Here is a 23,858-nt window from a genome sequence, read left to right as displayed (position 1 = left end):
AGTAGCTTTTTGAATTGACAAGTAAAATGGCTTTTTCAAAAAGTTGATAAAAAAAGTTGCTTTGAGCAGTTTTTTAAATTTTAGCATTTTGAATTGATAAGCTAACTATGTTATCAAATAGGGTCATAGGAGCGACATACGGTCAGATATGATATTTTGGGATATTTAATATTATCTGGACGGTGGCATTGATTTTTCCAATTAAAAACCAATCAGAATTGAAGTGTGAACATATAAGAGTTGGGTGATCTTAATAGTTTGTGATGTTGGTTAACATCATGATTGCTTCAACCAAATAATTCGGTGGCCATACACTCCCATCATTTTCACACCACGTGCTCTAATGGCCTTCTAAAGAAGTGGAATATTTTGATAAATGTGGGTCTTGAGGTTTCCATCATTAATCCATTCGCTTTCTAAATTTATTTTCTTAAAAAATTGGTTGTTATTTTTTTTTTTTTAATAATATGATAATATATTAGATTGATTATCTCGAAAGATCTTATATACCCTAACAAGTATATAAAGGGTTTGTAGCATGACCACCAACCACCAAGAGAGACTACAAGTGTCGATGAAGCCTTAGATTGTCCCATTGCTCTGAGGAGAGCAATGAGCAATACAGTCTCAAGAGTACAGTTCAACTGATTGATCAAAATCCAAAATAAGTTGATATTTTAGCTTTGTTGGCAGGCACAATATAAGGTATAGAATTAGCTTTGTTGGGTGGTAGGAATGTAGAAGAAGCAGAAGCAATGGGGGTTAGAGAGGAGAGAAGAATATATAGAAGGCAGTGCAGTGCATATTGTTTTGCTCCATGTATAGTTATGGTATGTTAGGAAGAAGAAGAAGCATGTGTTTTTTTATTTTTTATTTTTGAGGATTATTGACTATGTTACAATGTAATATTTGTTCATACATACTTTCTCAACATATTGAAGCACAAGGAGTGAATGTCCCAACTAGAGTTTGCACTTGTGACCTCCCCATTTGGAAGAACCACAACGATGCCGCTTGACCATAAGGTCTTTTGCAAAAAGCAGGTGTTAAACACACCACAGCACAGGAGAATGAAGAATAGTGAGTGATGTGAATGTGAGATGGTACAAGTGATTAGTGTAGTGGGGTCAGAACAGAAGAGAACAGCCCACGAGACCAGCTGGTTAGCTGTTTAAATCATCAATTCTCCTACATAGAAACCAAACCTTGGACTTTATCACACACTACATTACTTCCCATCCTATCCAATTAAACACTAGTAGTTGGTACCATTCAATAATCATGTGCCCCAGTCCGCCCATTTCCATTTTGATTTAGGATTACTTCTATCTTCTTTTTTTTTTTTTTACTAACTAAATACAGTTTGAGACACGCCCACAAAATTTGATTCTTATTCAAAAAAAAACCCCAAAAACTTTGAAATTTTACCCTTTACAAGAAGGGAACCCACAATCTTATAATTACATTAAGAGTATACTTATTAACTATCCCAAACTGACTCATCATAGAGAAGCTAGTGTTTGATCTTATCCCATCCCATTACTCTATCACATGGTTAACATGTGCCTTTTTCTATCCACACTTAACTAATGATGCCACCAAATATGATCACTTTCACATCATACCAACACACAATTTTATCAAATCAAAAGCTGAAGAATATCTAATCCAGAAACATCACTATAGTTGAAAATTCAATATGAAATTAAAGCTGTTTGGGGTAGGGGGTCATTTACTTTCTGAGATGCAGGAAGGGATATCCTTATCCTGGTTACAGTGAGATGCAATCCCATGAACCAAACACAGTCGGGATGAACAATGAAAGTTGGAAGTATGCATATATCAGAGGAAGTTATATAACCAAATTTCCATAATAAGAGTTGGTAGAAAGATGTATTACTCTCAGAAATCATCATTTAGGAAGGTAGTAGTAGTAGTAGTAGTAGTAGTTGAATACGAATTTAATCATATTATAATTTACAATCTGATTACCTTACCTGGGAGGGAATACAACAGTTCTAATATGGTACAGTTGCCTTGGGAAGATCCATTACTATTTTAAGTCTTCCTTATTAGTAGTCAAGAGACCCCAATGGTATTCCATTCATATTTCTAGTCTCTTTCTGGCTCACATGAACTTCACAGCTACTGCCACCATTTGGGAGCCTCTGATTTGCAGCAGGGAGATTGTTTGGAAGATCGATGCCTTCTTCTTTCCCCATCTGGTGCACTTCAAATGGAGACAGTATTTTGATATACCAAACATTGTTCACAAACTCCCTGACAACACAAACACAAGTTCAATATGCAAGTAATAGGTGCAACACATTAAATTCCAAGATTGAATGTTGAGCAACAGTTAAGGATGATATATGGTCTGGTCTGGTGGAAGCATGAAAAAGCTATCAAATGCTTAACAGGGTTTTAAAAGAGCTAAACAGTATAACTTTGAATTTGGAAAAAGTATCTTAATTGGATACGGTTTTGGAGGAGCTGCGCTATATTGTTTCAACGTTTAGGATTTGAAAAATAAAAGGGTCAGTGCTTACTGCCAAGGGTCATCGCCGAGGAGAAGTACATCATTCTCTCGGTCAACAAATACAAGCTGCCAGCCTGATCTCTCAGGGTCCTCCAACAGGCCTTCAAGGCCAAACATGCGAGCAAGCTCACTTCGCAGCTCATGATAGCTGCTAAACTTGGAGATATCAAGTGAACGTCCAAAGGACCCTGACTTGTGAACCTGCAGAAGCCAGACTCACACATTAAGCTGCCATGATAAGAAATTCTTCACTAGGAAGAATTTTGAAGGCAACTACTGACAGGTAGTGTAATTGTATTCCAAACATATGTCAAGACAGCAGATAATGAGCTCACCTTCACAAAGGTTCTGTTAGGTGGGTTTGCTTGGTCCACATTTTCTGAGGACTGCAAGAAACCTGATTCATCCACACAACTAGAAGTTCCCATATCTGGGTTGAGGGGATAATCCGTGCCAACACCACTAGTGAAATTACAGGTTGAGAATGGCATATTCAAAAACCCATTCTCACCACCACTATTTTTGAGGTTTGAAATCCCATTCTGCAGTAAAATTGACGAGTCTGTATTAACCCCGAGTAGAGCATTATTGCCTTGGGAGTATGCCACCCCTTGGTACTCAGGAAACTCTTTACCAGGGAAAGGTGGCAAAAAAGTGGGAAGGTCAGAGACCTTAGAGTTAGGTGAAATCATATCTGCCTGGGAAACTACATATGGAGTAGCTCGGGAAGAAACCTGAGATTCAAGAGCAATTCGCTTCGAGGGTAAGGTGGCTAAAGGATTGGTTTCATGCATGTTTAGGAGTTGTGATGCTTCATCATGAGAAAAAGACCTAGGAAGACTCTGTGTAGAAGAATTATTAGAGGTCATAACATGGTTTCCAACTAGATCAGAAAAAGACTGTTGGGGAACAGTTGAACTTAAGGCCTGGAAATGTGAAAGCTGGGACTGAGTAGTTGAATTCATCCTAGGGAGACTGGTGATGGGCTTTGACATTTGCTGTTGCTCTTGAAATTGTTGAATTGGGGGTGGATGAAGTTGTTGTTGTTGCTGCTCATTGTAAGATTGCTGACGCTGCAATTGCTGTTGTAGAATCTGAGCCTGAGATATAACCTGGTTCTCCTGAAAGCTTTGAAGCAAATTCTGTTGAGGATGTGGGCGCTGCAACATTTGACTCTGAATCAGAGATGAAGAAGAACTAGGGATGCTCTGTTGGAACTGCAGAAGTGACTGCTGACTTGCAAGCTTGGAAGAATCAAGTGTTGCCATTGTTTGGTAAATATCAGGTTGTAAACCAAGCATGGAAGCATCAAGCCTTGGTTGCATGAAGGGTGTAATGCCATATCCCTGAAAATTTAGAGATTGAATTCCCTGATCACCCATATTGCCACGCAGCCACGAAAGTGGAGAACTGATGTGCATATCACCATTGCTGAGACCTGAACACAGTAAATGGGTACAATAATGAAAAGGACTAAAGAACTATACAGATGAAATGGCTTATCAGCCAAAAATGCATCAATTAATCACACCTGGGAAAGAGGGTAGCCCAGATGGCCATGGTCGCTTTAGCCTAAGGGAGAATGGGCTTGGATACATTGGAAAAGTTGTAAGCGGTTCAATTTCCCACAAGGAAACTCTAGGCTGTCTCTCCCCAGCAGTTGATTCATCCCATCCTACCTGGGAAATCAGAGAATTATGTAAGAAAGCACTCTCTAAATCCATAAGTTCAGCCTATAAAAGCTGGGGTATTGAAAGTTGTAAATCATGTTAATTGAAAAACTTCCACCACAGATACAAGTGAAATTAATTTTTTTATGAACTATAAAATAGGAATCCTAATTATGAATTACATTTTTTATGCACCAACCTTGACAGACCGCCAATGTGAATTTGGCCAGCGAACAGGATCTAAATCACTGATGCCAGTAATTGTACCCATATACCTGAATCCAAACACACTTTGTGTAAGAGCACAGATATAGACTGATGCAGGAACAGAGAAAAGACATTTTCCTTTATTATTATTACTATTTTTTGGGTAGGGTGGGTGGGTGGGTGGGCGGGGGGGGGGGGGGGTGGGAATTGGTCATCGCTGAGGATTAAGTGTTAAAGAATTTTAGTCACATCTACACTTGGAAAAGTCAATAGAGTAACTGAAATTGAACTCATGTAATGAAGAATTATTTGCATTTATTTTACAACAATGAAAAGCAGGTTACCTCAGAGAATTATTCCAATAAAAAGCATGGGATTTTACAATGAAAATAATACCAACCTGCGAACACTTGATTCTTCTGTTTCAAAGAGCATTCTAAACCGCATACCAACAGAAACTCGAGTATGATACACAGCTTTTGCATATTTGGCTAGAGGTATGACAAAGTCTGAAGGACTAGCCCTGAAATACAGAAAACATGAGTATCAATGTATTCAATTTCTCCAAGCACTCGTTAACCTGAAATTGAGCCTACCCACAACAATGAAATTGCACTACTAGGATTCAGAATCAAAGAATCAAGTATAGAGAACTGTCTTTTGGCAGAGAATTTATAGGTGTAAACAGAGGTCAATCAACTTTGGTTTAAGTGGGGGCACCTGCTATGTCTCAATTTTAGAAAATATATACATTATCAAGTATGCTCCCACTCATTAAAAATCCTGGGGAGTCAAGGTAAAGCCATCAAGTAGAAAATGAAACTTACCTTGGATTGTAAAATATAGTAAAGCGACTATTTGTTGCAGCTGCATGAGCTGCTGCTGCAAGAAGGCCAATGTGCATGCTATCACTAGACAAAACTGATGAAGGCATGACAGTTTGTGGACGATTAGCACGCCGAATTCCCAAAAGCAACTGGTTGTTTTCATTCCTAACAGAAGACACAAGTTTTTCTTGTGAAGTAACATGATGTTCAAAGATGTAAAGACACTAGTGAACACACATCCATAAAGAATAAGAGAGGTAAAGTAAACATCTCATGCTGAGATTTGATGATAATCCCTACCAGATAAAGATGACAGCATCACCTGCTACAAGTCTCTTGGCACTTACAAATACACTCCATCCTGTTGTCAGGAGATGCCTCTTTGGTTGTCCTATTCAATAGGAATCACATCAGTAATGCTTTAAAAGAGCTACTTTCAGAATTCATATGCTAGTTGCAAATTTGGATATATTTAAGAGTATTATCTTGCTTATACACAATTCATCAGTCTTTATTGCCCCTCCGAAATATAAATTATTATCAATATAATAAAAGGAAATTAGAGAAAAAGACATCAGCTAATGGATATATGTATTATTTATGTGTCCAATCACTCATTGTTCACCCTTCAACTATAAACTTTTTCACAAAATTTGTTGCCTTTAGGAAAAATGAGGCGAAGATGGCCATTTCCCAAAAGTATTTTTAAAATTTTCCCATTAGACTTGAAAAACTGTTTGAGTAAACTTACCCCGGAAAACATGCCTGAACTTCCATTCATTCCCGTGAAGATCTTTAGCAATCAATTCTTGTGCAGGAGGCTGCTGGGAATAATCCTGGACAATAAACGAATTTTCACGATGACATGAACAAAAAAAATTGATGGCTGACAAGTTACAAGACTCAATAAAATCTAAAGCAATGAGCCCTACCAGAGGAGGGAAGACTTTTTCAGCTGCTCGCCGAGGCACAGAGAATCCTCCATGAGTACTAGTGTCACTAGCAGTCAAGGTTTTGCAGAAATAATTTGTTGGCTGTTTACTTGGCATCCCTAGTTCAGCAGGTAGCAGACAGACATCCTTTTGCTCTTGCTGCACAGATTTGAATTCATTAATGCAAGGATCAAAGGGAACAACATATCATTAAAACCATAAAAGGGAAAGTATCATACTGCACTTAGCGGCTGCAATGTCATCTGTGCATATACTTCATCAGTCTCGTTATCTGCCTGCAATTCCCAAATTCTTAAGTTACCACCGCCCTTAACAGAGAAAACAGTTCGTATCACTCAAATATCAATCCATAAAAGAAACCGCAAACTTACATGCATAGTAACATTGTGAAGCTGACAGATGAGTTGCGCTGGTAAACCAGGATAACTAGGTATGTGAGCATCTATTTCCTTGTTTGTTGAAGCAGTAACCTATAACAATTATAATATCAATTAGACCCATATACTCCCACCTCCATAGCAAATCAATACGAAAAAATAAATAAAAAAAAAATCAACATCTTCCAAAAAGAAAGAAGACTATTTAGAAAGCAATAAATAATTCAATTAAACATCATATCTGGTACTACTACTACAAGCCATCAACTCCGTTGGGGCTCAGATATATCATAACCTGGTATCAATTCACTTATATAGAATAATAATGACACATATAGAACACCGAAAAATCTGATGGGTTTTAAATAATTTCTTTTACAGTCTCTCATTACATAACAAATCAAAACAGCAACCAATATTCCCCTTTTAATAATACTTCTAAAGCAGGAGGATACTCCAAAATATCACAGTAAATCCAGCATATTATAGCAGCATACTCAACTACCGATCTGCATCTTATCCAACAATTCATGGTTCAAAACACAAACCTGCTCGCTATGCCCTTGGGGGAAGTAGACGACGCGGCTTCCCAGCGGAGGAAGGGAAACAAGCGGGCCAGCACAGGCATGCCACAGCTCCGAATTCAAGCATTTCTTCTCACCTATTCTCACAAAAACCATATGCATCAAAAGCAGATATAATAGCCTGTCCACTAACAGAGCTAGTTGAAGAAGAAGCATAAACACAAACACATACCTGTACCTTCCTCTGCTTGAGGATTAACCCCGGCCAAAGAAACCCTCATCCCGGGAAATGATTGAGCCGCTAAAGAGCTGCTCCTTGTACCGACTACAAATCCCACAAACTTGTTGAAGCAAAAAGCAAAAACCCAAAAGAAAATAAACGTAAAAGGAAGAAGAAAAGTGATGAAGCGACTGGTTGTACCCTCACCCACAAACCCACCCCCCACCCAAACAGCAAAAAAGCATATTCTCATCCGAACCCACTCCCGCAACCAAACACCACCGCCCTCCTCCTCGTCTGCTTCATTCTTTAAGCTCCAGATCCTCTCTGCAACTACCTCAGCTCTATTCAACCCCCTGGAATTCCCCTTTCGCCTGTAGAAGACAAGGAAGCAACACAGGAGCAGATCTCGAAGGTAGGTTGGTATCCAGTCTAGCAAGAAGAGAGGGAAGATGATTGGAAACCCTAAGAAAGAAGAGTAATAATAAGTAAATAGTTCCCAAGCAGAGAGCTGAAATGGGCTCTGCTCATAATACAACAGATCTCTTTGGAAGTTACAGAGAAAATAATAGAAAATGGGAATAATTTTGAAGTGATTGGGTAAAGATAGATTTTTGCTACAGCTATGTTCTCTGCAAATTTCGGCAACAATCAAAATTCTTATTTTTCTTGGCAAGTGTTCAATTAACCCATTCTTCTAAAATAATATCTAATTAGTCATATTTATTTTAAAAATATTGTTCACTTAGCATTTTCTCTATGTTTACATTGGGTAACTCTTCCTTTCACTAAAAAAAAAAAATTAGTAACTCTTCCATAATGCTGACATAAAATTTAAATAAAAATAATTTAATGACTTGTTTTATTATTGACTCATTCAAACCCAGAGAAAATCGCTACTATCTCCTTCCTCATCCTCACCACCACTGTCGTGGTTGCCGATATGAAAACAACTCACCAGCTTCTATTGCCTTTGCACTATCATTTAAGTTTTTTTCCTTGTGTGCTCGTGAAAGGTTGGTGAGTGATAGTACTATCGACACTCTGCACATTCAAAATGAACATAATAAATGCGCTCATTTGCTGTCCAGTTCAAAGTTTCCTGAAAATTTTGATTTCAAACACCTCGTAGATTATATGACATTTTAGAGTTGGTACATGCCTAACCGAGCCAACAGAAGCAAACAAGATAAATGAAATTTTAAATTGTGACTAGGAGCGCAAGGCCATGAATAAGTTATGCCTTCGAACATGTCCAGTAATTAGGCAACGAAGAGTTTCAAGATGGATGACAGTGAGCTATACAACAAAGCATGAAAAGGCATGGTAATATGCATATAAATATGATACAACCATATAAAGTTTTAGCAACCCCATACTAAAAATATTATGGGATTGCTCAGGCACACAAGTAACAAGTGGGATGCAACAAACAATTGTTAGTTTTCATATCGGCATCTACGATGATGGTGGTGAGGATGATGATGGAGAGAGTATCGATTTTCTCTGAGTTTGAATGGGTCAACAATTAAATAAGACATTAAATTATTTGTATTTAAATTCAATGTCACTTGGAAGATTTACCTAGGGATGGCAATTCAACCCGCCACCACTGAGTAAAACCGATCCCCGCCCCGATGGGGACGGGTTCGGGAAATTTTTTCGGGGAACGGGGGCGGGGATGGGGAGAGCATTCCCCGCCCCGACCCCGATTCCCCATATATATATATATATATATATATATATATATATATATATATATATATATATATATATATATATGGTTTAGAAACAATTTAACAAAATGTAGTTTTTGCGGCTCTTGGAGAAATCTGTAAACATCATGGGCTCTTATGAAAATAAACAAAAACAAAAACAAAATGGAACAAAAATTCAAGGGCCTGTTTTCCATTTTTCCCTTTTTGAAAAAATGGCACATTTGGTCCCTGAGTTATTACCGTAATGACGACTCAGTTCTCGGGTTATGACCGTATTTATTTGTAGTCCTTCAGTTATGAGTCAAGTAAGGGTAGAAATAGGCCGAGCCAAGCCGAATTTTAGAAAATTAGGCATAAGCCTGTTACAAAAATTTAAAACCTAGGTCTGATATATATATATATATATATATATATATATATATATATATATATATATATATATATATATATATATATATATATATATATATATATATATATAGAGGCGGGTGCGGCAGTGTCTTACGGTGCGATTATTTCTTACAGGGCGGCAACACCAATAGTTCACCAAATATGCACCATCAACGTTAGGAAATACAACACACAAAACAGAGTAAACAGAGCTCTGCATCACCAAACACACACCATTAGGTGTGAGTAAAAACACCATACACTGTTCGGAAATACACCATTGGGGGTGGTGAGTTATATGGTGTGTTTTTTTGAGTATGTGGTGTATTTTGTGATGTTTTATTACACTTCATTGGGGTGTGTTTTTATTACACTATTGGTTCATATTGTTAACACTGTTGGTGTATTCTGAAATTTGACCGCACCGTCGCACCGTAAGACCCCGCCGCATATGAGCGCTCTTCTATATATATATATATATATATATATATATATATATATATATATATATATATATATATATATATATATATATATATATATATATAATATTAATCAATAAACTTATAAACAAAATTTAAAATATATTCACTCATCTCCGTTTCCCTTCTGCTAGAATTCTGTTAAGACATTTACAAATATATATATATGTATACTTATAATATTTTCTATTTTCAAAATTTAAAACAGAAATCTGTATGTTTACCTACAGTATGTTGTTTTGTTTTTTTTTTAATAACTTACAGTATGTTGTTGTTGTTTTTTTTTTTTTTTTTTTTTGAAATAACTTACAGTATGTTGTTATTGCTTATATATATTGTTATTACATATTGTTACTGAAGTTTGTTGTTATTATTTATATGTTTACTTATATTTGTAAAAATTATATGTTTATTCTATATGATAACTTTCAATTATGAGTTATGACTTGATGTTCCACAGATTTGAACAACTTACAAATTCATTGTCAAAATACAAAAAATGGAGCGGGGATTCCCCGTCTCTGAAAAATCCCCGCGGGGACGGGGATGAGAAATTCCCCATCCCCGCCGGGGAACGGGACGGGGACGGGGAATGGGGAGTTATTTCGGGGACGGGGACCCCATTCCCCGCCCCCGCCCCGTCCCGTTGCCATCCCTAGATTTACCTGATGGAAACCTAGAGAAAATGCTAAGCAAACATAATTTGTAAAGTAAATGTGACCAATTAGTTTTTTTTTTTTTATATATATTTTTAAGAATTAGATGTTAATTGATCACTTGCGAATAGTAGATGAAACTATTTGATTATTAATTCTTTATATTTAATTATTAAATAAATTTCAATTTAATATTTTTACAATATTTTGTTTTACTCTAGTGTACACAAAATAAACCATACTCATGTGTATAGTTGAAATCACAATGCTTCACCTGCTCAACTTTATCATAATTAACTAGAATGAATAATATTGGTATTCTAGTATAAAAAATACTAATTAATTGATTTAATATTAGACTTGAATAAGTATACGAATTTATTACAACTTCATATTTAGTATTTTAAAAATGGTTAATTATAACAAACTAGTTTGAACAACAACGATACTCACCTAGTATAAAATTTAAACTCTAGTTCCATTTAAAACAAAAAGTTTTGAACTGTAACTTGTATAAATTTATATTATTGAAATATATTTATACTTCCAAGGCTGAACGCCAACTCTAAGGGCCCCCCACACCCCGACCCGACAGAGCATTTGGGAGGATGTAAATCATGGTAACTCAACTGAACATGAACTACAGAGGCTAGACCGTGCTCACTGCGCACAAGGAACCCCCTCACTTTGAGAGGTTGCTCCCACACTGCCGCTGGTAAGACTCGATTCCTGGTCAAGAAATACATTTATTATAATATAATAAATTGTGATCGATAGAAATATTGAATATATTAGTTTATATGTCACTGTTTTCAACATTTTAATCATATTTACTTACATTGACTCGTAGATCAATTATAAGTAAATTTTGTAATACAATGGGGTATTTGGCAATTTTATTATTATTATTATTTTTGTTTATAAGCTAAAATTGAAAAAATTTACTTGATAGTGTACACAAAATAAACCATACTCATGTGTATAGTTTAAATCATGATGTTTCACATGCTCGGCTTTATCATAATTAACTAGCTGAATGATTAATATTGGTATTCTAGTATTATTACGAATACTAATTACTCCGTACTTGATTTCATGTTAGACTTGAACAAGTAGACGGATTTATTACAACTTCATATTTAGTATCTAAAAAATGGTTAATTATAACAAATTAGTTTGAACAACAACGACACTCACATAGTGCAAACTTTAAACTCTAGTTTCATTTAAAACAAAATTTTGATTGTAACTCGTATAAATGGATATTATTGAAATACATTTATTATAATATAATAAATTGTGATCGATAGAAATCTTGAATATATTAGTTTATATATCAATGTTTTCAACATTTTAATCATATTTATTTATATTGACTCGTAAACTAATTATAAGTCAATTTTGTAATACAATGGGGTATTAGACAGACAATTTTTTTTTTTTTTTTTTTTTTTTTTTTGGTGTGTGTGTGTTTATAAGTTAAAACTGAAAAATCTATTTTGAGCAATTTTTTGGTATCATTGATTGCATTTTATTTGTAAAAGTATTATTAATCATTAATAATTGATAGCTATTATGGTGTTTAGTATATTTAATTTTTATTCCAAATCAAATTTACATTTCAATATTAAATTATTTTTATTTAACAAAAACAAAAACAATAGTTAAAATTAAAATAGTAAATAACAATGATAAAGATAACAACAACAACAACAAATAATAATAATAATAAATTTAAATTTATACATAAATTTTTAAAAACAAAGATAATTTAATAAATAAAATGATATAGTTATATCATTTCAAGTAATTTTAAAGGTGACTCGATTAGTAGTAAAATATTAATTTATCAAATAATTTTTTTTATAAATGGATAATATTACCAGACAAATTTTTATAAATATATAATATAAATAGCTAACACAATCAGATAAACTAACAACTAATTTTTAAACACGCAAAAAATAATATAAATGAACTACAAATTCATACCTTTCTTAAAATTGAATAAAATAAATCTTGTTTATTTCAATATTAAATACATATAAGAAAGTTAACATTTCAAATTATACAAATCGATATTTAAAATTAGGGTTTCATAATTGCACATCAAACATAAACTATCTCACTTTAAATAAATTCTAATTATAAGATTTCTTTAAACAGTAATACTATAGGAATAATAGAGTGTAGTATTAAATCTTTTCAGCGTTATCGGATGTATACCATTTTAATTATTTTTCGTAGGTGATAAAAATAAATAAATTTTATTTGGGGTAATATTAAAAAAAAAAAAAAAAAAATAACAACCCATTACCCTCGGTTGAGGAAGGTGAGTGTGCCACCGTGCTAACTTTTTTGGTAATGATAAGACCGGTTGACGTGAAGGGTCAAGGGCTGTAGAATGTAGATGTTTTAAAAAAAAAAAAAAAAAAAAAATTATTATGTGATATTATTGGTGTCAATTTATATTTATCTCTACTTGAAACGTACAATGGTACAATTGTTAAAATATACGGAGTTATATTTTTTATAAATTATTTTAAACATATTACACTTTAGTACTTTACTTTAAAAAGTAGTATTACATATTTCACTCATTTCTAAGCTTTTTAAGCAAACAAGTAACTAGCGATTTTTTTTTTTTTCTATTCATTCATTAATTGACGACTTGATCAGGGCGGTTCACAATTTCTTTGCTTTGCTTGCTTTCCCAACCTGTTTTCTCTAAAGATTGCCCTCTCTCGACTGGATCTTGGTCCAACCTACTACGAGAATCCCGTATCCAGCATGCTCATAGTGCATGTCCCGATTTTTTTTCTCGAATAAATTTTTCTCTTAATAGACATCTTCTATAAAACAACGGGCTACTCTCGTTTCTTCATTATAAATTAAGATTTTCTTCGAATTTGAAGGCCCTGATACTACCACTTGTTATTAGCCAGATAGATAATTTTTAGTAACCATAAGGTTACAAGTTTGATTTGTTATGAGAGTTGTAGATTAGTTTTTTTTATTTTTATTTTTTTCAGTGTTGCAAAAATCGCGCCTAGGCGGCGATTAATCGGCGCTAGGCGGTCGGCCACCTAGGCGCCCGCCTAGGCGCTCTAGGCGCCGATTAATCGCTCTAGGCGCCCGCCTAGGAGCTCTAGGCGCCCTAGGCGGTCCCCAACCGCCTAGAGGGCGCCTAGCGATTTTTGCAACCTTGATTTTTTTTTTTATTTAGTCATTTATAAGTAACATAAACTAGTATATCTCCTTATTATCCATTGCTGAGTCACAAGGCGAACTTTGCCCATAATCAACATTCGGGTAGTGGTTGACTGGTTGTGAGCTTTTTTCGTAAATCAAAATTTAAAGAGAATCACGATATCTTATCCATAACTTATGTGTGTAAGTGAGATATGGAGTACTATGTTCTATAATAGAAAAAATGTTTTTTACCCCATAAAAATTTTCCTCATAAATCCATCATGATGTGACTTATAATTATGGACCGGGATTATTCAATCAAATAGTGTTATTTCATTAAAGGAAATCTATATATATATAAAAATAAAATCCTCCTATAGGTTTTTCCCGCCCAAACTTATTGGTCAAATTAATAATAAATCTTATTTGGTAAGTAAATGTGTAATGAAAATTAAGTAAAATTTATTAATTGGTAATATTACATAATTATGGTATAGTATCTCCATATTTTTGGTCAAATTAGAACACAATTCGTAGCAGAAGATGGCATAATTAACTTACCGTAATATTGCATTAGTACGGTAGAATAAGAAAAACAATTCGTATTAGAAGATTGCATTGCATAATTAACTTATGGTAATATTGTATTAGTATGGTATAATAATATTAAATTAGAGTGCTCCGCGTCATTTATGAATATCATTGCTATTCGGTGTAAGCCATTAGGATCCCAACGCCAGTACTATAAAATGATAGCCGAATTTGGGCTTGCCTTACCCTGCGCACTACTCGAGAGATTCAAGAATCATATTCTCTCTTTAAAGTTTTCTCAAGAATGACGGATCGCAGTTCCCAATCTCCAAGAGATCAGAGCGTCTCGGTGGCCGTTAACATTTCCTTTGGTTTGTATTCTCTTCCAGTTTTCTTTTCAATTTTTGACTTTTCCACCTGCACGTGTATGCTTATCAGTGCGTCTTCCCTGTGCAAAAATTTGAAATCCGAATAGAAACTGCACTAGAACGTTGGACAAAGCTTATGTATCCAACTTGGGTGATGAAGTTTCGAACAAAGATATCTTTGTATATTCTCTCACATGTATTTTTTTTTTTTCAATTCTTATTTCAAATTTATTCATACAGATAATCTGGTTTTGTGCATGCAGGAACTGTTTTCATAGATTGGTTCTTTGAATTTATCCACGCTCAAGTATAACAGGATTGTCAAACCAATGATAATTTATATATATATATATATATATATATATATATATATATATATATATATAGTTTCAAACTAACCTGTTTGTTCAATCAGTTGTGATTAATACGTGTGATTATTGTTGCAGGGAATTGCATGCAAAAGTGGTTTTTTATAGCCACTCAGACGATATGAAAGCACTAAGAAATTATCAGAATCTCCCTTAATGAATTACCTTCTCTACTGTGTACAGGACACAAATTTTTATAATTTATTGAACCAAAACATAAGATACTTAATGAATCATTTTATATTTTGTGTTTGTTAGGTGTTTTTTTTTAATATTTATTTTTAATTCATAGCATGCACACAGTTCACTTACCATGAACTAATGTTTGTATTTATTTATTTATTTATTTTTTTTTCTGTGTAAACTGATATTTGTATTCTGATTGTAACACTTATTATATTTTTTTAATGCACGGTTCACCTAGCTTTCCACTCTTAATTTTTCTACATTGTATTAAAACAACTTAAATACTTACAAACAATGAATATAATCTAACTGACAATCAAATGTCAACACATAAAGGAGTTGAGGTGTTTTATCACATACCTGTAATGCTCTTTAATACGAAATAATGTGTAATGAAGCTTTAGTATTGATATGATACTAAAATCTATCTGTATACAGTAATTAAAAACAGTTTAGTCTCACAGTATGATTATTGTGAACTTATCTACTATTCTTATTATAAAATCCTTCTATATAATAAAGTCATAGAGTCATGGCCAATACTACGTTGTTTAGCACATATGGTGGTTAAATTTCATTTTTTTTTTGGATTTTAATTCCTTTTGTGTATTACCGAGAAGTTATTTCGTATATCAAGATCAAATTTGTACATAATGTGAAGCTATTAGTATAAATAAAAAAAAATAATGATTTTTTAAAAAGAAGAATCAAATAACAAGTACAATTTTAGATTTTGTGTTACTCCATTCACATATTAGTATAAATAAAATAAAAAAGTAATAAAATAAAATACAAAGGAAAAAAAAAAAATTTAACCAAAAATTACTTTTAGTCACAAAGTAATTGAACCCCTAAAATGCACTTGCTCCTTCCAAATGTAATGCAGTATCATAGAGGTCCACTTCTCCTTGGGAGCCATTTCAGGTTGTGTAAATAAATGATGTGTGTGGGAGCCATTCAAAATATATTTAATTAAAGAAACCTCCCAAAAAATCCACGTTGTACTGAACCCAAATAAAAAAATGTTAACAATGGCACAATCATAAGGATCAAAGGGAACAATGGAAGACCCAGAAATCCAGACATCATTGATGTATCGAACGGTGATGAGAGACTCATAAATAGGAATATCATTATGAATGAAAATGGTGATTTTCTTGACAACCGAGTTTAGTTTAAGGATAAGTTTACTATTGAGTACAAATGTCTCCTCAATGGATTGTGTATGGTCATATAGAGTGTATTTATACACCATGGATGAGTTCAAAATGGCACAATATTGAAATTATAAAATGGTAAGAGATCTCAAGAAAGGTAAAACTTTCAAATTTTCAATTAATACAAAAAATGTTATAATCCCCGAAAATATATATCTTTAAATTTAGACAAAAATTAAAAATGAAATCAAAAAACAATTTTAATAATTGACTATTTCATTTGTATGTTTCTAGAAAAAGGATGGGCATGACCAGGTTGACTCATCGAGAAATATAGTAATTAATTAATGAATTACCATTAAAATTAGTATAGTAATTAAAGAATTACCATTTGTATGTTGACATTTCCCCCCGTATATTACCATTTCCCCACTGTATATTACCATTCAAATTACAAAATGCCATTCAAATGTTTGATACCAAAAAATATACTATATAAACACGAAATATATATATTGTGCCAAAAAATATAAATTTCTACATACATACATACATACACTTTTTAAATTTCTAAATATAAATTTTTAAAGTATAAATCTATCAATATAAATTATAATTAATGAAATTATATATAATTATGAATTTTCCTATATACATATTAATAAATATTATGTGTATATACAATGTATTATACAATCATATAAGGATATGCATCCGATTAGAGTTTTTATTTATTCATACAAAATTTAGAATTTATATTTTTTATTAATTTCTAAGTACAATTCTCTTAGTTATTATTATTCATATTTTTAGAATTATAATATATATGAAATACAATTTGGAATAAATCAACTTAATTATATGAATTTTTTTTATAAATTTATCTAAATATATAAATGATTAGATATTATATTAACCATACAAAATTTAAATTTTAATTTTGTATGTTATGAAAATAGATACTTGACCAAATATATAAAAGTTTAACTATATTATTATATTGTACATTTTAACATCTTTTTATTTTTTCTATTTTTATTTCAAATCTTATCTTATCTTATCTTATTACTCTATATAATAGCAAAATATTTTTTGCCACATCAGTTTCCCGCCTAAATGAAATTACATCAATTTAAGGTATTAAATACCAATGTGAAATTTATTGTGAAAGTTACTAAATCAGTTGCATGAACAATAATATTGGAGAGACGAATAAGCTTAAACAAATAACACATAAAAAATTTATATGAAAATTAACTAATATATAATGAATTGTTACCAAAGATTAAAGTCACTATGTACATAAAAATGGAAAATGGTTACCAAATTTTGAGAATAATTAAATTATTATAATTGTGAAAATAATGAATACAAATTCTGCGTAACAAATGAGAAAATTCGTTTGAAATTCTACGTAATTTTATAGAGAAATAATAATTTATTAATTATTATTTACATCAATTTATACTATTAATAAAAGTAAAATCCTCATCTTCAACATTCCCGCCCAAATTAATATGAGTATTAATTAATTTGTAAAAAAAAAAAATCAATAAAGCTTAATTGGTAACAAAATTTTATATAAAAATTAACTAATATCTAATGATTTTTTATCACAAATTAAAGTTAATGTGTACTTAAAAATGGAAAATAGTTATCAAATTCTGAGAATAATTAAACCATTATAATTGTGAGAATAACATAAACAAATTCTGCGTAATAAATGAGAAAATCCATTTGAAATTCTATGTAATTTTATGAGGAAATAATACTTTATTAATTATTATTTACACCAATTTATATCTATAGTATTAATAAAAGTAAAATCTTCAATTAAAATGTCTTTCACCCTTCTGATATGAGATTGCCCTTCAAGTTCTAACAAAAATAATTCACGTTGATGTTCGCATATGCCATGACTATCAACAAAAGTCAGGGTCAAACAATAACTCAAGTTGAGTTATTACTGAAAAATTATCTTTAATCACGGTTAATTGTATGTGACTTTTTCCCGAGTCACCCATCCTGATGGTCTAATTGTTTTAACTCTAGACAATGATGGATAAAATTTCGTTACTACTACCAATGTTGTCTACAAAGAGATTTTCAATAATGTATAATTCAAGCCATTGATATTATGTTTTTTTTTATATATACAAAAATGACAAAATTGCTATATATATATCTACATATAAAATATAACTTCCGTATAAATAATTTATATAACCGAGTTGCTAGACAACGAGCTAATTAGCCCAATTAATACAAATTCTAAACACTGATATATAAAATCTCTAGAGTGGTAACAATGAATGTGTATATCTACATGCTAGCTATTAATTAGGAAATTATTTACTCGAATTCAAGCATTGATAACATCAGAAAACATAATCGGTGCAACTCAATTCTTCAATTATATTATATAATATTCGATGTTATAATTTATACAATTGTATATCAATCTAAATATTTTTAAAATATTTTAACAAATTCATTCCGTGCAACGCACGGGCGCAAATACTAGTTAGGAAAACAACATTTTAGAGGGGTGAATATCATTATTATTGTCCACAAAAACGAAATTTCCTTCCCCTCAATATTCCCTCACATTCCAACTTAAAATGATAGTGAACGAGTAAATTACGATAACTCAATGGTCTATTAAGTGAAAAAATTATTGTTTGGTGTGAACATCATTATAATAGTAGAAATTGCTACACTATTGGTTGAAGGGTCGGATACGAGGGTGCAGATCTCAAATTTGGCAAACCAAATATGTCACACAAACAAATAAAACGAAAAATAAATAAAATGTTATGCATAAACTTACCCAGACAACCAAAAGCCCTTTACTCTTTAATTTGTTAGGCGTCAACGTTGGAACTTCGAACGCCATCATTTCAACAATTATTTGATGTATTTATTTATTATTTATTATTATTACTATTTAATTTCACAAATTTGAAAAGAATAAGAAAAGTGGATCATACTAGGTACTGTATATACGAAATTAGACCTCACAAAGATGACATGCACCGACTGTAGACAGTTGTGAATCTGATTCAGACTTCAGTTATGCCCAATTAGTTGAGTACATACCATGTTAGTCTACCACTCAACTACATAACTCTATATCTAATTTGGACTCACATAATTATTCTTATCTTTAATTAAGAATTATACTGCTCCTTAACTTGGGAGCGTAGTTGAGTGGAAGAGACTCACTCATCCTTAATCAAAGGTTAATGGTACAATCCTTGACGCCTTAAATCCTGGCGGTGGAAACCCTGGGTACGTATACCCAAACAAAACAGTTCTTTAATGTTCGGCAGCATATAAATACTAAACATTTTTATATGTTCTACACTTTCTCAATCATTTTCAGTCCAAATAAACTAAGCCCCACAACTAGGTTCAAACCTATAACCACCCATTTTGAATGATAACCGTGATTATGTCATGACACTACATAGTAATTGGCATATAAAATTGGAGGTCGAAGTTGTAAGGTTTGATTTAATTTGCAGACATTCTAACATTATATTGAAACACATATATACATGTTGTTTCATATATGCATTTACAGGAGTGGAACGCGGCATCATTAACTACTGAGTTGATTGGAGTGTGACCTTAGTAGTCAAGCCATGGCCACACTGCAAACTTATAAAACAAAACATCATGCGGCATACGGAGTACTATCCCGTATATGGTCAACCTCAGGGCCAACTAACCGGCCTCTCACGTGCAGTGTAACAGGGATGCCCACAAATGAAGAACACACACTACATAGTACATATCATCAAGTGTTTGAATATATTGTTGTTTGCATGCAGGAGTCCTGGAGTGTGGATGAGTTTGCATTGCACTACTCCTCAATCATTATTCTACTTAATTGGGACACAAAAGTGGTCACCTCCACCCATCTTCTGCTCGGAGTGCCTGGTTGACTCTCTTGTATATGTCTTATATGTTATTAAAAGATCGATAACAAATGTTAAATTAAAGCGAATTGGGTTCACTGAGTGAGTTAGGGATACGGGATAATGTCCTAGATACAGTACGAATAATGTAATTTCGTAAATTTAACATAGGTTATTAGGTTAGGGTTACATATAAATGTAATGTTGAAAAAAATTACAATTTCAGTTCTTACTTTACAAGGCAATTATAAGATTCGTCATTGCTTGTTGGTTATGCTCACTTTTTGTTTATAAGCTATAATTGACGTTGCAAATTTCGTCACTTATCTAACAAAGCATTAGCTAGGGACGGAATTTTTAATTCGATTATAGTTTAAGGACGAGAAGTGAGTACAACCTATTAGAAAAATAATGAAATTGGCAACATTAGTTATAACTTATGGACTAGAAGTGAACACAACCAACAAGTAGAGACAAATCATTCAATTACCCTATAGATGAAAAAGTGCAATTATCCCTATAATGTTTGTAATGTATTATCATCACATGCAATTAATAAAAGAATTGTTTCACTCTTGTGGTGGTAGATACATTGTCAAACCAATACTTTTTTTGATTTTTTTTTTAACTTTGTTATTGATTTATGAGTAAATACCCAAAATGGTCCCTCGACTATAGCTAAATTCCCAAATTGGTCCTCAACTTTCAATTTTAACCAATTAAGTCCTTAAGTTTCAAAATTTGACCCAATTTCGTCCTATGTTAAATTCTCCGTTTAATTCCCGTCAAGTTGAAGGTCAGAGTGGTAATTGCACAGCATTCCCGCCTTTGCACAATATTCCCGCCTTTGCACTTCACCTATCCACCAAGTAAACAAGCAAAATCCCCAAATAATAAAATCTAATCTCTGCATCTCTGAATCTCTGCCTCTCCGAATCTCTGCATCGCTGCCTTTCTCTTCGTTAAAATCTCCAAATTAACAAAACCTAACCTGTGAATTTTATATCTTCGTTGAAATTGAAAGTCGAGGTGCTCATGGCGTGGCTAGGAGCGCAAGGTCGTACAAGCCATGGAAGCAGTGGACTAGGTATGTTTTTTCTTCGTTATTTTTAGTCGAAGTGTGTAAATGTTTGTCTGTAAAGTTTATATATGCTGAGCGTGAATAGTTGTTGGGGAATTTGGGGACCAGTGGGGGAGTAGTGGGTATTGGTTTTGATGTATGTTTGTCTGGTTTTAAAGTTTATATGTTGATTTTTGTTTATAAAATTGGCTTTAAGCAATGGGACCATGAATAGAGGTTGAGAACTGTGGGGACCAGTGGGTAATCCTTTTCAAACAAGCATGGGGACTATACACTTACTTTGTTAACATCTTAGATTATTAAAGTGTATTGTATTACTTGTAATTCCAATTGTGTTTGGCTTGTAGTGCATGATTAAAGTGCTTTAGTTTATTGTAAGTGCATTATTTAAGTGCTTTGTTTGACCCCATGTTTGGTTATTTTTATACTAGCAGTAAATGGGTACAAGTTTTTTCTGAAGTTAAGATATGAGGGCAGAATTGTTCAAAGTAACCCACCTAGATATCTGGAGGGGAGAGTTAAAACCTTTGCAGAAATGGATTCAGATGAGTGGGGCATGATGACATTAAAGGAAAAGGTTTATGAAGTGGGATATAAGAAGGAAGACAACATTAGGTTGTTTAATTTGAGTGATAATGGTTTAGTAGAGTTGCTTACAGATGAGGATGCTTGTGTATTAGCAAACTATGTTGTTAGACCAAAGGTAGTAGAGATATGGGTTGTCTTAAGGGTGGTTGGAAATGATGAAACAAATGGTGGTGAAGCTGAAATCAGTGCAGATGAGAGTGAGGGTGGTTCTGATTGGCTGCAGGGGGATTCTGCAGGTGAGTATGAGAATGAGGAAACTGGAGTAGATGACTTAGAGTTTCTGAAGTATATTGATCCAAATGTTGAGTATGGAGGTGATGAGGATGGTGGTTGTGATAGAGTTGAAGAAAATACTGAAACATTGGATCCAAAGTATATCAATGCTGAGATCCATTTCTCTGGCAGTGAAGGGGAAGAAACTGAGGGAAATGTGAGGTCTGTGGGATATGTTAGGGAATCTGGTGAGGGAAATGGGAGGGAATGTGTACCTCCTAGGCCAGTTTTGCCATCTCCACTGTGGCTTGGGAAAACATTTCTTACCAAAGGAGATTTTAGAGAAGCTGTGAAAACATATGGGTTACAATTTGGTAAGGAGTTAAAATTTGTGAAGAATGACAAGGTTAGGTGTATTGCCAAGTGTGTGCAAGAGGGCTGTAATTGGAGGGTTAACTGTAGAAGAGATCCAGATGAACAATGTTGGAGAATTATTGTTTTAGTTGATGAGCACAATGATTGTGCATGGGTACATGAAAACAGATTGGTAACTGCCTCACTAATTGCAAAAAGATGGAGAAATCAGATTGATGGGAATAGTGAATGGAAAACTAGTGAATTTAGAAAGAAAGTATGCACTGAGGATCACCATGACTTAACTGTTAGGCAAGCATACAATGCAATGTGTTTGGCTAAGAAGGCAATCAAGGGTGAACTAGAAGACAACTTCAACAAAATTTGGAATTATGAGTTGGAGATAAAAAAAACAAATCCAAACACAAGGTTTCTTACCAAGTTATCTGATTTAAGATATGAGGGTGGCAAGCACAGATTGCTTAGAGTTTATATCTGCTGGGAGGCTTGTAGAGAGGGTTTTAAGCATTGTAGGCCACTAGTAGGTGTGGATGGATGTCACCTTCGAGGCAAAGCAGGAGGGATGATGCTTACTGCCATTGGTGTAGATGCTAATGATAGCATATTTCCAATTGCATATGCCATAGTAGAAGGGGAAAATAAAGACTCCTGGTGTTGGTTCTTGAAATTATTGAAAACAGATATTGGGCTAAATAACCTTAGGCAACAAAATTACACCTTTTACCGCACAGGTCACTCATCCAGCAACTGCCACTTCTGTCCAGGTATAATTAATAGCTGTTAAGCATATTTTAATTGTTATTAGCTGTCTCATTTTGTGCACCACTAATAGTTGGCCTGGCAGAACTACTTAGGTGCTGATATCCCTCATCAAGAAGAGATACCAATTCAGACACAACCTGAATATGGTACTGATATAGACATCCAGATTGAGCATGATGACCCTGCCTATGTTTTTGAACTTCCTGTTGAATTAGTGCATCTATCAAGTAATGAAATTCCAGGTGGGATGTAAGTCTTATATATGTTGGTTTTAGATAATGATAGTCACTAATGGTTGTTACTTTGCAATTGTTTAGGTGAAAGCTTAAATGTTGGAAATCAAATGAGAGCTCAAGGACCACCACCAAAAAAAAGATAAAGACCATAGACAATGTGGGAGGAAAACAAGTCATTACATCTACTGGCAAAGCTAAAGGAAAAAAGTGATTGGACATTTAACCTTGACTGATGAGACAATGTAGACATTTCTATTAGAGCTTTTGTTTTTTTTTTCTTTTTTTGTGTTTGATATGTGCCATGTAAACTCTAGT

General features: G+C 33.3%; 2 protein-coding genes across 2 annotated transcripts; one reads left to right on the top strand and one right to left on the bottom strand.

Annotated features, from left to right (window-relative positions):
* Positions 1-1,857: 1,857 nt before the first annotated feature.
* LOC109149338 (auxin response factor 6-like) lies at positions 1,858-7,899 on the bottom strand. The gene is made up of 14 exons (XM_019297055.1): positions 7,330-7,899; positions 7,122-7,234; positions 6,568-6,666; positions 6,415-6,471; positions 6,176-6,334; positions 5,995-6,079; positions 5,544-5,634; positions 5,244-5,408; positions 4,817-4,939; positions 4,409-4,484; positions 4,071-4,218; positions 2,875-3,977; positions 2,550-2,740; positions 1,858-2,280 (listed from the first exon to the last, which is right to left on the bottom strand). The coding sequence occupies exons 1-14, from the start codon at positions 7,568-7,570 to the stop codon at positions 2,073-2,075; spliced, it is 2,859 nt and encodes a 952-aa protein (XP_019152600.1). The 5' UTR covers positions 7,571-7,899; the 3' UTR covers positions 1,858-2,072.
* A 13,417-nt stretch (positions 7,900-21,316) lies between these two features.
* On the top strand, positions 21,317-23,560 carry LOC109149242. Its single transcript, XM_019296903.1, has 3 exons — positions 21,317-21,375; positions 21,804-23,309; positions 23,400-23,560. Exons 1-3 carry the CDS (start codon positions 21,324-21,326, stop codon positions 23,558-23,560), a joined length of 1,719 nt encoding a protein of 572 aa, XP_019152448.1. The 5' UTR covers positions 21,317-21,323.
* Positions 23,561-23,858: the final 298 nt, after the last annotated feature.

This window comes from Ipomoea nil, unplaced genomic scaffold, assembly GCF_001879475.1.
Source record: "Ipomoea nil cultivar Tokyo-kokei standard unplaced genomic scaffold, Asagao_1.1 scaffold2159, whole genome shotgun sequence".
In the NCBI taxonomy this organism is placed as follows: Eukaryota; Viridiplantae; Streptophyta; class Magnoliopsida; order Solanales; family Convolvulaceae; genus Ipomoea; species Ipomoea nil.
The sequence above is the reverse complement of the archived record's forward strand: the minus strand, read 5'-3'. Positions and strand labels throughout refer to the sequence as shown.

Bases quoted from the DNA above. Each gene is read 5' to 3' on its own strand.
- LOC109149338 (XM_019297055.1), bottom strand. From the start codon at position 7,570: ATGAGAATATGCTTTTTTGCTGTTTGGGTGGGGGGTGGGTTTGTGGGT. The intron at 7,235-7,329 runs GTATGTGTTTGT...TTGTGAGAATAG, and splicing joins TCAAGCAGAGGAAGGTACAG to GTGAGAAGAAATGCTTGAAT. The intron at 5,635-5,994 runs GTAAGTTTACTC...CCTATTGAATAG, and splicing joins GTTCAGGCATGTTTTCCGGG to GACAACCAAAGAGGCATCTC.
- LOC109149242 (XM_019296903.1), top strand. From the start codon at position 21,324: ATGGCGTGGCTAGGAGCGCAAGGTCGTACAAGCCATGGAAGCAGTGGA. The intron at 21,376-21,803 runs GTATGTTTTTTC...TTATACTAGCAG, and splicing joins CCATGGAAGCAGTGGACTAG to TAAATGGGTACAAGTTTTTT. The intron at 23,310-23,399 runs GTATAATTAATA...AGAACTACTTAG, and splicing joins CAACTGCCACTTCTGTCCAG to GTGCTGATATCCCTCATCAA.